Here is a 13,887-nt window from a genome sequence, read left to right as displayed (position 1 = left end):
AAATTTTACAACTGTGAGGGGGGTGAATTTTTTTATAACTCATCCATTTAGTTGATTAATATTTAAAGTTCTGCATAATTAAGGGTGTGGCCACTTGAGTGACAGGTGGGTTGTCGCTGATGTCAATGCTAGCCGCTTGTCTGTTGTTACTAGCCGTCACTTCACCTCAGCAAATGTTAGCTGCTGAACTTGCCATCTCTGCCGTGTTTTGTGCTTTTTTTCCGGGATTATTTCATACAATTGAATACACCCATTAAGTAACGTTAACTTTGCCCACGGCTTAGGATTGTTGTCGTCGAGTATCGTTCGAGAGAACAACCAGCGCTGTATTTCAGTTTTCCTCTGTGAACATGCACTAATGGATGTCTGACAATTTCGTTGCTTTTTGGAGTTTTCAGATTTAAAAACGTCAATAAAGGCTCGTTCGTTCTGCTCTCACGGAACAGATATCAGATTATAATATGCTTATGTACCGTCAGATGAAATCATGCAGGCGTCGGCGCTTTCTCCGTCCATGCTATAAATGCACATCCATGAATGAGCGCGGATTTTCTAGCGCATTTACTTGAACTTCATAGGCAATATATCTATAACCCATTTGAGAGGCGGCCAAAATCAGAATTTAAAATGGACTGAATAAGCTCTCTACGAACTTGACGAGCGATGCCGCGCTGACGGACCATAAAGAGTGACTGACGTGCACATAAATCACTGTCACACACATACTCTCCGAGTAATATTAAGTTACTGCATAATACATTTTCAACTAACGTTAGCAGAATAGTACAGAATCACAATACACAGTCTCACTTGTAGCCGTGTCTTTTAAATATTATAATATAATATTTCGAAGGGCAAAAACAGGAACTTTTAATTGGCTTTACATCATCAGCTAACTCGATCACGTCGAGCCATATATATAAACAGTGTTTATAGATATATCATAGATATAAAACAGTGTTTATATCTATGACGTCGAGCTAGGTGATTTCGGCTCCTGTTTGCCTATTTTCTATAGTTTCTATTTTCTGTTATCCGGGAGTGACGCGAGGCCAAGATGGCGACGGCCGGCTCCGCCTACTTTAGGCTTCAAAAATGCTCTTCAGAAACCTACGGGTGACGTCACGGACACTACGTCCATATTTTTTTACAGTCTATGGTCCACACACACTCACCAGTGTTATAAGTAACACTGAAGCAGTGTTGAAGTTAATGAAATAATTAAGTGATTAATTGAGTGATTATTGAGCATTATTGGAGACACCTGATGATAACAAGCAGAATCACTGAAGGAGAAAAGCACAATTTTTAAGTTTAAAATTTAAATAAAAATGTTCAGTGTTTGCTTTAGTTGGGCTCTTGACCCTTACATTTCTAACTTTAGATTTTGTTTGGCTGCTGTAACTGAGTTATAACTGCCAGATGAAAACTTATACGTTCCTGCTCGCTCAGCGCTCACGGCGCCCGCGCCCGCTCGCGATCTATGTCAAAATTAAAAGTAATGACATTGGCAACATCGCTGTCTGTATCTGACAGGACAGTTAACAATGTAAGCTAACTTACCTCAGGCTTGCTTTCTGACGTGCGGTTCTTTGTTCGGCAGTGTTGTCCGGTTGTCAGACTTGTGGTGTAAAAGACTTTGAAAACAATTCTGCGCTACTCTGCCTCGGATTGGCTATTTAGGAATGATGATTGTTTTTTTAAAGCTGCGAAGTTTATGGTAACTATAGAGATATAGCGGGTAAATGCTGGCCACGACTGCGAATTACAGTGGATCGCTATTGGCAAGTTTATAGAGCTTATAAATGGCTATTTATAAAAGGTGCTTAGCAGGCAACTCACAGGCTCCCCGCGGGATCACATTGGAGATCGCTGTCGTAGAGAGTGTCATTCTCGTTTTGTACTTTTTTTTTTTTTTTACAAAGGAAATCATTGTATAATGCTACCTGTTGTTCATGTTTTTAGGTTGTTGTTTTATGAATGGCATAGTGTGTTTGTTGGGTAAAAGCCTATTCTGGAAGAATGAGTTGATTTAGACACGAATGAAGTGTTTTGGTAGTTTTAGTGTATTTTGATTGTGAAATGAACTGCTGTGCCGAGCTGAAAGTTGGTTAGAAGAAATTTGTAAAGAGTTTTGAAAAAGTGACCCCAGTATTGAGAAACGTGTCCCAGCGATTGTAAAAAGAAATGTTAAAAAAAATTATTCAGCAGAGAAAATGTGTGATACCTGCAATCAGGTGTAGTACCATCACAGTCAGTCCAAAGGGGGAAGGATTCAATGAACGGCGGGAGACTGAGCAGAATCTTTTCAACATCAGTGGCTTTTTTGATTGAGGTCTCTTTAAGGTTCAGTTCAGTGCAGTTTGGAATAATTCCTCCCTCTAAAAAGATAAAAATAAAACAGATAATAATACACAAGTATTGTCATAGGATAGACAGAGTTTACAGAGTGGGGAATATTTTCCTCCTTCTGAAGTGAAGCATTGGGTTTTTGTAAGAAAAATATCCATATTAAAATTTTTGATGCGATGTAGGAGTAGTGTAAGCCTAGACGGCTCTCACGGTTTACACAAATAGAGCTGGGCATCTTTGAAAAGAATTGAAAATTCTCGTTTTACACTTCTAATTCGTGACCGTTGTTTTGTTTTGCTCCATCCTCTGCGTTTCCGTGTTCGTCAATGGGTCATGCCTGAAGTTACTTTTTTGGCAATTTGCGTAGGCTGTCTTCCAGAAGCTAGTTATTTCAGAATATAAAGATTGAAATATGGATATTATTTCTTACAAAAACCCATTGCTTTGCTTCAGAAGGCCTATATTAACCCCCTGAAGCTGTGTGGAGTACTTATATGATGGATACACTTTTTTGGCCTTCAAAATCTTGTCCCCCATTCACTCAGCCAGGATATTTTTAATATAACTCTGATTGTGTTTGGCTGAAAGAATAAAGTCATATACACTTAGGATGACTTGAGGGTGAGTAAATCATGGGGAAATTTAAATTTCTGGGTGAACAATCCCTTTAACATACACTCTTAAAATTGAAGGTTCTTCAATGGTTCTTTACAGCACCTTTGATTCTGCCAATAACCTTCTTGTCAAGAACCAATTATCATTGTATAGGGTTCTTGAGTGAGCTAAATGGTTCTTTGGAGGTTAAAGAAGTTCTTGGTGTTTCATTACAGGTTCTTCAGATTAGAATATTGGTTCTTCAAGGCATTGTCTTTTAGGTTAAAGCAGGGTTTCTCAACTCTGGCCCAGTTGTAGGGAACCATTGACTTCCAGATTTAAAAAAAACAAAAAAAAAACCACTATGAAAGTACATTAACTGTTTGGTGACCGACATTCTTCAAAATATCTTTTTTTGTGTTCAGCAGAAGAAACTCATACAGGTTTGGAGCATCTTCAGAATGAGTAATTTATGACATCATTTTCATTATTGGCTGAACTATCGCAATCATTTTAAGAATATCCTGCTTGTCTGGTTTTCAATTGACTCTTTAATGCCGTTTATAGGAATTTACTTTTTCTTACCTTAACTTCTTATTTGTAAATTAATCAATACACTCTTCATGAATTAAATCTGTGGGCTATAAATGGTGATTTAATAAAATGCTTTTGATAATTTCAAAGGATTTGGCTTTTTTTTTTTTTTAAGCAAAAAAGTTTGATGTCACCATTGATGTCACCATCACCATGATCATGTGTCTGCTTAAGTTGTGTTCTTGACCCTTGAATTTTTAACTTGAGTTTTTTTTCCCCATATACAGTCAGCATCTAGTCAAAGTTGGGGGCGTGGGCCAGGGTGAAGTCGGCGTGGGGGAAAACACTGCGAACATCGTGTGTATTTGAATGACAAAAATGTGGTATTGCGAGTCATTGACGCCTGCCGACCGGCAACGGTACATTGTAAAATTAACTGTAATAGGTTATGATAGCCCTTATTTAATTAAAAACTGGGTCAATGACCCAACCAAATGGCCAGAGGTGTCGTTTCCAGACATATTTTGTTATCTGGTTGAATCTCCAAGACATCGCGGCAGCTGTAGCGGTAACATTAGCCTATAACTCAATCAACTGATGTTGCATACTATAACTCCATAAAACCTTGTCACTTACCAGTTGTACGTATGCTTCACTCCAAACTATTAATCCTTTTGTAAAACGGTGATCAGTAGTACGAAGTTGTCAAGGGACTGTGTTGACAGTTATCCCTAAAGTCTTCTAGTAACTCACAGACTGCAGTCTACTCCATAGATTCACGGCTCGCGTCATGAGCCTTCAGCTGATAACGCCAATGTGAATGAGACACCCCTTATGAAACACAACTATAGGAATCTTGTAGTATTTTGGGACAAAATATTATAGTAATCCTATAGGAATACTATAGTATTTTGGGACATAGACTACTATAGAAGTACTAGAGGTATTTCAGAACATCACATAAGTATTATACACTACTATAGAAATCTTATAGGATTACTATAGTTCTTTTTCGTAAGGGATGTAGACAAAACTAGCCCACCACTGCCTAATACGAGTTTAACACCCACTACTATATATCACACAGGGATCTACTCACACAGTAATCTCAAAAAAGAAAGCTCAAAAGCCATTTTGTCCTCCTTTCCGGTTCTGTGTGTTTATTAGGAAGGATGTAGAACTTCAATTCATAATTTGTTTGTTTATTGGCGGTACAGAAAACGACACAGCAACTCTTCGGCATGATTGCCCCGTGTATTTCAATGAGCGCCAAGGCAATGTTTTCCCCCACGGGCTAAATTCACATCACGTGACGGGGCGTTCCCGGGGGCGTTCCCAGACCAACCGTCTGTATCTATGCTATAACTAGGCCTGTCGCGATAATTAAATAACCGTCTGATCGCGATTATTTGATCTAACCGCGATTGTTTCAGACAACCGCGATTATTGCGCTCTTTTATAAGCCTACGGCACAAGGGGGAAGTCATGGACCAAAATAAATAGACAAGCACTAATTACGTTTTCCAGCAATATATTCAAAGTCATCTGAAGCCATTCCATAGCTTAATGTGAGGGACAGTAGTATATTTACATTGTTAAATTAAAGTTCACAAACTCGTCTGCAGCTGTCAATCATTCCGTTCAGCATTCAAACAGCGCGCGTCGTCCGGTTACGACAGGATACACGGTAAAACTTTCTCCAATGTGACATTGACGTTATAATGCTTGATCTGTAGATAAAGGGCTGTGGATTTACATAAAATGACTTTATTTTGCTGGAGTTTTTTGCTGTTTCTAAATGACTCGCTCGCTACCGTGTGCCTACACAGCACAATGACTATGAATTGGCATCAGACGCACAATAACTGGAGTTAAAACTGTGAAGAAACAAATGATCAATAAACTGTTGGACTGATATACACTAGGATTTGTGCCCTCGACATTTCTTCGCTTTGTGCCGTGAACTTTTAAATGCGCACTTGTGCAGCGCTGCGCACTGTGACTCCATGTTGCATTAAGCACATCATTCTGCACCCGCGATGCGCATACGCGCTTTGTTCCGCTCTGTTTTGAAGCGTATCATATTATCATGGTTTGTGCACATTTGTTTTTATTAACATGTTTAGATTTTATTAAATTACTGTGCAGATGTTTTCAAAAATTTCTTTTTGCTGCCGATTTATACACTCACTAAGTTTAATAAACAAATTGTCATAGCTATTGAATATATTTATTTAATATTTAAAGGTGTTAACTGTAGCCTAATCTTACACTACAAAATGATAACTTACAAAGGATTAAATTCATCACAATTATTTAATGAATGAAGCACAAAGCCCTAAAACAGACAATTAATCGGCATAATCGCCAAAGCCCTAACACAGACAATTAATCGTCAAAGCCCTAAAACTGACAATTAATCGGCATAACCGCAATTATTTTTTAGACAATTAATCGTCAGCCAAATTTCATAATCGTGACAGGCCTAGCTATAACGCTATAATGTTTGTTTTGGCGAGAGAAACTCTGATCAGATGATGTCGTACACTTATTGGTGATGATATTGAAATCATCTATTAGCCTGATTCACTGACATCACTTAGTCAAATATATATAGTATAATAGAGTTAAATTAACATGGTTTACAGTAGCCTTTTACAGTATTACAGCAGTATTTTGACCTTTTTCATTATACAGAAAACAAGAATCAAGAATCAATGGTGAAAATCAACAAAGATTTTTTGTTTCAGAGTTGATTTGTTTATCTGAATATTTTTGTGTCACCATTGTTGAGATTCATACCCTGATTCTGAGTGAATCTACATGATCCTGCCAAAAGATTTTCTGCATAACGGCTTCATAAAATCTGTATAGTATCACAACACTGTGGTAATGTCTGCAATAAAACTTAGTTTTCAAACTTAGTTTCAAATCATCATGCAAGTTATTTGCATTATTCAAGAGATTCACATTTTACAGTGAATGTGTTTGTTAGTGATAATTCAGGAAATACTTGTAAAACAAGTGTTTTTTTGTAAAAAAGTTGGATGAAAATGTCTGTAATTTTTTTTTTTTGCACTTATTTAAATTAGGACATTTTAACTTTAATTTTACAGCTTTGGTAAAGCAACCATAGATGACAATCATTGGCCTTTCTTTTTTTTTTTTACAGTGCTGGTAGTAAGTGGTTCCTTGTGGCACTGCTGTGAAGAACCATTTCTGGGTTTTTTCACGTTACTGGTACGTCGTGTGTTAGCTGAGAAGGATTTGCATGTAGGGATGATTTTCATTCTATTCACCAGGAGCAGTTTCCATGTTTCATTAACAGTTCTTGTTAATATTGTGTATTCACCATGGTAACTGTCGTTTCAATATTAACCCCAAAATGCCATTTTATTTTCACTTTGTGTTATTTTTTTTTATTTTTAAATGACTGTGGTGGCTCATACATACCAGCATTGTATTAACAAAAGCTAGTTTGGGACTGCTATTTAATAGCTTTAGAATAGGCCTAATGTTTATTTCTTGGTAGTCTTTACTATTAGTCATATTCTTACAATTTATGTGTATGTTAAGTAAAGGGGGACAGTGCGTGTGTTCACAATTTTTAAGTAAACGTATAATAATATGCATACATATATATATATATATATATATATATATATATATATTATATATATATATATATATATATATTTTTTTTTTTTTCAATGTAAATTGTGATGATCGTAATTAATAAATCGCAATTACAATTTCAAGGGAATAATCGGCAAGTATGATTTTTGTCATAATCGTGCAGCCCTACTTGCCTGACGTCTCATGCTACTGCTAACCCGGACGTCGACGTCACTTCATTGAGTTAAGAAAAGGACGTAAAAGTCCTGACAGAAAGCGATGCATAAGGATGTAGTGTAGCGACTAGGGGTGTAACGGTACACAAAAATCATGGTTTGGTACGTACCTCGGTTTTAAAGTCACGGTTCGATTTATTTTCGGTACAGTAAGGGAAAGAAATGCAAACATTAAACTGCAGGTTGTTTATTACTATAAACTCTTTTTTAACAATTTGTTTACACTTTTTTAAACACTTTTTAATAAAATATAACAAAATAGATATAAAATAAAAAAAAGAATAAGAAATAAAATACTGCTGCAAAGTTCTCCACTAAATAAAATACTCTCAGTCTCAAACCAATATCACATAATAAAATATAATGAAAAATATAAATAAATAACTATGATTACAGTGCAGCATTACCAATCCCAGCTTGTAGGCCTGCTCATATTTAAAAATTAAGGCTGGGAATCGATAAAAAAAAAAGAACTAATTAATTGCACAATTTGCTGTAATTAATTGCAATTCCTCCAAGCTTTTAATCATCAATAATTAAACTTATAATCACCTAATTAAATGAAACACGGGGAAAAAAAGGAACAGAAAATAGCCCTATATTAAAATAATATTAAACATAGATATATCAATGTATTATTATTTTTCAATAATCAATCAACAATCGATTTTTTTTTCCACTTTTTTACTAATTATCAAAATAAAATATAGTCCAAAGCTATAGTACAAAGCTATTATTACCAGAGCATGTGATCAGAGCAGGTCATTTTACCATTGTTGCCAGCATAACTATATCAGCTCAGCAAACAGACGTCTACTACTGAGAAATCTCACCTTATTTAAGCAGACTTTGCTTTTCCAGTGCGTGATCGGTACATGATTGGAGTGTTTGGGCCGTTAACGACAGAGCAGAACGTGCAGCGCAAACACGGACTCGAACATTGAGCAGAGAGCGCAGCGGGCCGACACACACACACACACACACACACACGGAACGGAGAGTGCGGCGGCGCACACGGAGCGGAAAAGCTTTTTTTCGCCCTGCAGTCTATTTCACTGGTTTAGGTTACAGTGACGACGGGTAAAACACTGGTAAAACATTAGAATCAGCTGCAGGGCGGGATTTGCGCTGAACGCGGAGACTTCCGCCACTTAATATGTTCGTGTGGAAACACGAAAATGTACCTATGTTCCGCACACAAAATATTGCATTCAGTCATTCGGTACACACGTGCACCGAACCGAAAGCCCTGTACCGAAACGGTCCGGTACGAATACATGTACCGTTACACCCCTAGTAGCGACAAATTAGGGCTGGGCCTAATCATTTCATATATCGAATCGCAATAAAAATTTATGTCAATAACAATGATAAGCTCTGGACATTTTTACTCAAATTTGGATTAATCTAAGGGCCAATCTCAAAGCAAAAATATGCGACAACAACCAATCAGCGTGCAGCTTTTAATGTCAACACGAATTCAGTCAGGGTTGCCAACTCACACATTCACCGTGAGACTCACACAATTGACACTTTTCACACACCACACAATTGACGAAAAGATAATCAATTGTGGTCCTGGTGCAAAAGACCCTAGGTTGATTTTACTCTGAACCTTCCCTTTAAAAAGGTTCTCCTATGGCATCCAGCAGAAAAAAAACTTTCGTACTTGGAACCTTTATATTTAACAGTGTATATTAACCTGCCATACAGCATAAATAAACAAATTAAATGAAAAGTGAAGACTTTTACCTCTAATGACATCCAGCACATACTCTCTCTCAAAAACTTCAGGCACGTCTGCTACACGCACCGGCTCAGAAAAACGCTGATTTGTTGACTGTGCCTTCATGGAAATTGAAGCATAGTTTTCATGCTCTGTGCTCACATCCTGCAGGGAGAAATACTAAAATCACTGAATGATCTGATGCTGTTAACTGTCATTGTTTTGTTGAAATATTGGTATGAATTAAACACGATTGATTGAGTGAATATATGCAAGACACTGAAAAATGGCAATGTTGTTGTTAACTTGAAATGCTTCTTTAACACTTAACTAACACTTGTCAAAACACTTCTTTGAAAACACCTGTACATTATACAATGCAATTATACCTCTGCTTGAGATATGAGGTAGGCCCAGCAAACTGGGGCATACTCAAAAACATCCATGTCCTCAATTATCCTGTCATCAGATCTTTTTGTATGGCTGGGTAACAACTCCCTGAAGAGATAGTAAAGTCCTTCAACAATGGCAATCTGTAAGTAGAGGCAATATAATAAACATTATATACTGTATATATAGCATATTTATGTACAATTTTATTTGATGAAAAATGTTGTGCATATATTTACCTTCTGGACCCGTGTACCAGTCTTGTTTTGGCACACAATCTGAAACAAGCTCTGGGCTAAGGCATTGCATCCACTGATTTTCCGAATGTATGCAATCACTTCCTTGAACTCATCTCCCCCATTTTCAATTCTCTAGATGTTCAGAATTAGATTAAGTGGAAGCATAGTATTAGATTTACAAACACATTTTTGCCTATTCATGATAAATAAGTGGCTATTTTAGCCTAATTTTGTGTAATGTAGGTTATTGGTTCATGAACCATGTATCAGGTTAGTATACGAGTTTGCTTTGCTATGCATGCCAGGAGTACGGTGGCCGAGAGAGCTCAACGCGCTGCAACTGAAGAAAACACATGCAAATAGAAAAAAACAGCAAGTTAAGAAAACATATTCATCAGTTTGACAACACGTGCTGAAAATACTCAAAACAGCCAAATACAAAAACCCGCTGCAAACACTTAACACAACAGAGTACAGAAACGTGATGCAAATACTCACAACGCAAACACAAACCCACTGCAAATACTCACAGCACAACAGAGTACAGAAATGTGATGCAAATATTCACAACATAACCACATACAGAAAAAAACTAAAATACTCATAACACAACTAAATACTTAAATGCGCTGCAAATATTCACAAGGCAATAAATACAGAAAAGTCCCACAAATACTCAAAGCAACCACATATAGAAATGCGCTGCAAATACTCACAATGCAACCAAATACAGAAACACATGTTGTCAAACTGAGATGTTTCCTTAATTATCTGAATCACTCCCCATCATCTATATAGTACACGATTTCTAGATTCTAGAAAGCATTTGACAAACCGTCTTGCCAAAGACACTATAACATGAGAACTGATGTGTAAAGCATTATTATGAGTGTGATGTGAGGTAGGCTAGTTGTTTTAATGCTAAAAAAAGTAAAGAGAGTAATCAGAAAAGGAAACTTACAACGGCATTCAAGGCTGAGAAAAAGGCACTGAGGCCCTTCTCTGTTTGTTTCACTGATGGGGTGATATCACTTTGGCAGAATTTATTCATATCCGGTACTTCGTCATGAAATGAGGACAAAGAGAACTGCAGCACTGCGTCTTCACTGATTTCAAGTTTACGTAGTGTATCATTGACTTTACATGCATAGTCTCTGTAAAAGAGAGAGACAAAGTATTGATTCAATTTAGTAAGATTTAACCACTGGGACAAATACCACAGATATACTGTTTACAATATTTTATAGGGTGTTTTGATCTATCTGATATTCTGTATTAAAATGAAGGCAATGAATTACTTGAGGTAAAGCACATGTGAAGGTATTCCACTCTCAAGTGAAAGCCGTCCTCTCAATTCAGTCAATGTGTCACAATCCAAGTTCACATGGATTTCATACCTGCCCTGTTTGTAAAAAACAAAACAATAGTGGTATGTATGTACAGTAGTTGTCCATACCTACATGCATATACACTTGCAATCAAAATTATTCAACCTCACAGAGACTATCAATTTACAAATAGAAGCTTTTCTAAAGATCCGAGATCAATAAAAATACATGATTTGAGTTATAGGATTTTTTCATAATAAATCTGTGATAATCATTCAACATTACAGTTTTTAAGTCACTTTTAAACACAATTAAGCCTTTGGTAATTAAAACGACACTTAATTTGCTACACATACATAAATTTAGCCCCATGCATGTGCTGAAGTTGAGTAGAAAATATGGCCAAGACAAAACAGCTCTCATAAAAGCCACGAGAAGAAGCTACAAAAGGGCTATTAGTGTAAGAGCATTTCCAAGAGTCTAAAAGCTCCTAGACACACAGTTGGCAGCATTGTTTGTAAGTTTAAAATGTATGGGACCATAGACCATGTGACCAGTGGCAATGTTTATTTGAGGTTATAAAGAGTAAAGAATTCTCTGCAAAATTTGACTTTTGAGGGTTTGAATCATTTTGTATATTGATTAGAGCCAATTAGACCCCAATTTGAACTCAGAAACTTTACATTCTCAGAATCACTCAAATGTGTGTTAATAAACCTTCTATGATGGTTTACTGGTGCCATATCATTTACGTGTTTTCGCATACCTCGTTTATTGATAAACACCCCAATTAGGTACAATCCACTGAAAAATGTGTATTCTCTCAGCATTGCCGTTCCAGATAAACCCAGCCAGTGTAATCACAATGTTCGATTTTTCAAGTGTATTTGATGACGCTAAACTCTGTGTAATAGTTGCCCACCCCTGCCCTACAGTCTCATGGAAGAAAGAGTCATGTATGAAATAGTTTGAGGGCGAGTAAATGATGAGAGACTTTAAATTACTGATATAATGCATCTAAAGGAAAAATGTGAAAATTAATTACAACGAATTGTGCACAAGGTAGAATGACATTTAACCAGTGGCTCATGGGCAGATTCTTCAAACCCAAAAGAAGGGGTGATAGTTAAAATAGTGAAACTTTCAATAAGTGAAATATAAAATGTATTGGGGGAGGGGAAAAGCTGCATTTAAATTGATAAAAAATAAAATAAAATTCTTGTTACTTTCAGCATCACATGACAGAAGACACTGTTTGGGCCTTCATTTTTAATGTTGGTTTGCTGGGAGCTGGCAGTTCCTTGTAAGTTTTCTTTTGGTGTAAATATGGCGTACAATTCACTCCCATTTTCAATGTGCCTGTCTTTCAGGGACCCTGTGAGAATAAACACAAAAGGCAAAGACAATTTCAGTTACATTAAATGGAGAAAATCAAAGCTGTCTGAACACACTAGAAAGAGAGATCAACAATTAATCACTGAACATGATTTTATTAAATCACTTGAGCTTATTGATTGTCGATTAATCAGTTCAGCACAAATGCGTTCAGTAATCATTGAAAGCAGAAGCTGAAAACACTTTTAAAATCATCAGATGCTGGTGCACATATTTCATGTCTGCTACACAAATGCTCGGCTTGCATGAAAAAGTAATAGAGGCTCAACATCACGAGTGATGAAGTGCTTTTTCTTAAGGAAAGATTATGTTGTGTTTACAGTAATAAACAATATATACATTACTACGGTTTCATTTTGGTTGATGTGCTGAGATGCCATATTGGAATTAAAGTCGGGTTGTTGCGGTTTCCCCAAGTTTCTCAGTCCCAACTCTGACTTATTCCAGTTAAAAGTTACTACTGGGAACTAGGAATTTCCCACTTCCAAGGACAAATGGAACACACCATTATGCACACTAAAAACACTGTGATCAAGTTCAACATGAATACTTTTTATTTACTGTAATTGTCAATATTTCAAACATTTAGTTTGTTTTAATCAGCACCATGAGTGAGTTGCACCAGGAATTAAGATAGATTTTTGGTCATCTGATCACAAGTGGATCAGCCAACCCTTACAAAAATATAGGTATACTTCAAGTTCATTTTATTAAGTTTACTTAAGTAAAGTTCAAGTATATTTTTAAGTGCCCCTATTATGCTATTTTAAAGTTGCCTAATGTTGTTTTGGAGTCTCATACTACAGGTTTACATGCATCAAAGGTCAAAAAACTGTTTAATTTCCTCATAATATACATTTGAACATCACCACATTTTTCAATGATTCTCAAACGACTCGTCAGATGAATCAATCCCTCCTCTCTGCGAGCTACTCTGCTCTGATTGGCCACACAGCTCAGTCTGTTGTGATTGGTTTACCGCGTACAGTGCGCGCTTCGAAAACAAATATGCCCATTGCCATAACAACATCAGCTGTCCTGAGGCTTCCTACACCGTAAACTAAAGACAATAACGAACAGTGATGTCAATTTGACCATATCAATGCGAGCGACAAACCGTCACTCCATCAACAAACCGATTATTTTACTTGTACTCAATATATTGTGGTGAACATGTGGAAACTGTATCAATAACAGTGCATGTATGCAACGTATACATTAGCCGAGCTCTAGCGTGAATGACTGATGTAACAAACGTTGGTAAAACAAATCTTGCTCCATGCTTAATCTTTCCTCAAAGTAGTGAGAACGACAGACAATCTGCATTAATAGACACAGTTATAGGTAATAGTGGTCCACAACTGATTAGCAGAATTATTTCAGTAAGACAGTGATAACGTGAGTTAGCAGGAGACCTACACAATATAAAACTCAAAACTAAGTATTTTGAACACCATCTCTGAAGAGCAAGCGGTTTG

The 13,887-nt window shown here is 36.6% G+C and overlaps 2 protein-coding genes across 2 annotated transcripts in view; one reads left to right on the top strand and one right to left on the bottom strand.

Annotated features, from left to right (window-relative positions):
• LOC311079747 (zinc-binding protein A33-like) overlaps positions 1–13,887 on the top strand; it is a 270,005-nt gene that overhangs the window by 208,366 nt on the left and 47,752 nt on the right. The gene's annotated exons all lie outside the window — the stretch shown is intronic.
• LOC311077526 (uncharacterized protein) overlaps positions 1–13,887 on the bottom strand; it is a 31,491-nt gene that overhangs the window by 11,738 nt on the left and 5,866 nt on the right. The window contains exons 5-11 of the mRNA XM_084106063.1: positions 12,241–12,389; positions 10,985–11,088; positions 10,648–10,840; positions 9,687–9,818; positions 9,447–9,590; positions 9,084–9,222; positions 2,228–2,381 (exon numbers count right to left, since the gene is read on the bottom strand). Of these exons, the coding sequence (XP_083962189.1) occupies positions 2,228–2,381; positions 9,084–9,222; positions 9,447–9,590; positions 9,687–9,818; positions 10,648–10,840; positions 10,985–11,088; positions 12,241–12,389 (1,015 nt within the window). The remainder of the gene's footprint in view (positions 1–2,227; positions 2,382–9,083; positions 9,223–9,446; positions 9,591–9,686; positions 9,819–10,647; positions 10,841–10,984; positions 11,089–12,240; positions 12,390–13,887) is intronic.

The sequence above is a fragment of the Abramis brama genome (genome assembly GCF_963993115.1).
Source record: "Abramis brama genome assembly, chromosome: 1".
NCBI lineage: Eukaryota > Metazoa > Chordata > Actinopteri > Cypriniformes > Leuciscidae > Abramis > Abramis brama.
The sequence above is the reverse complement of the archived record's forward strand: the minus strand, read 5'-3'. Positions and strand labels throughout refer to the sequence as shown.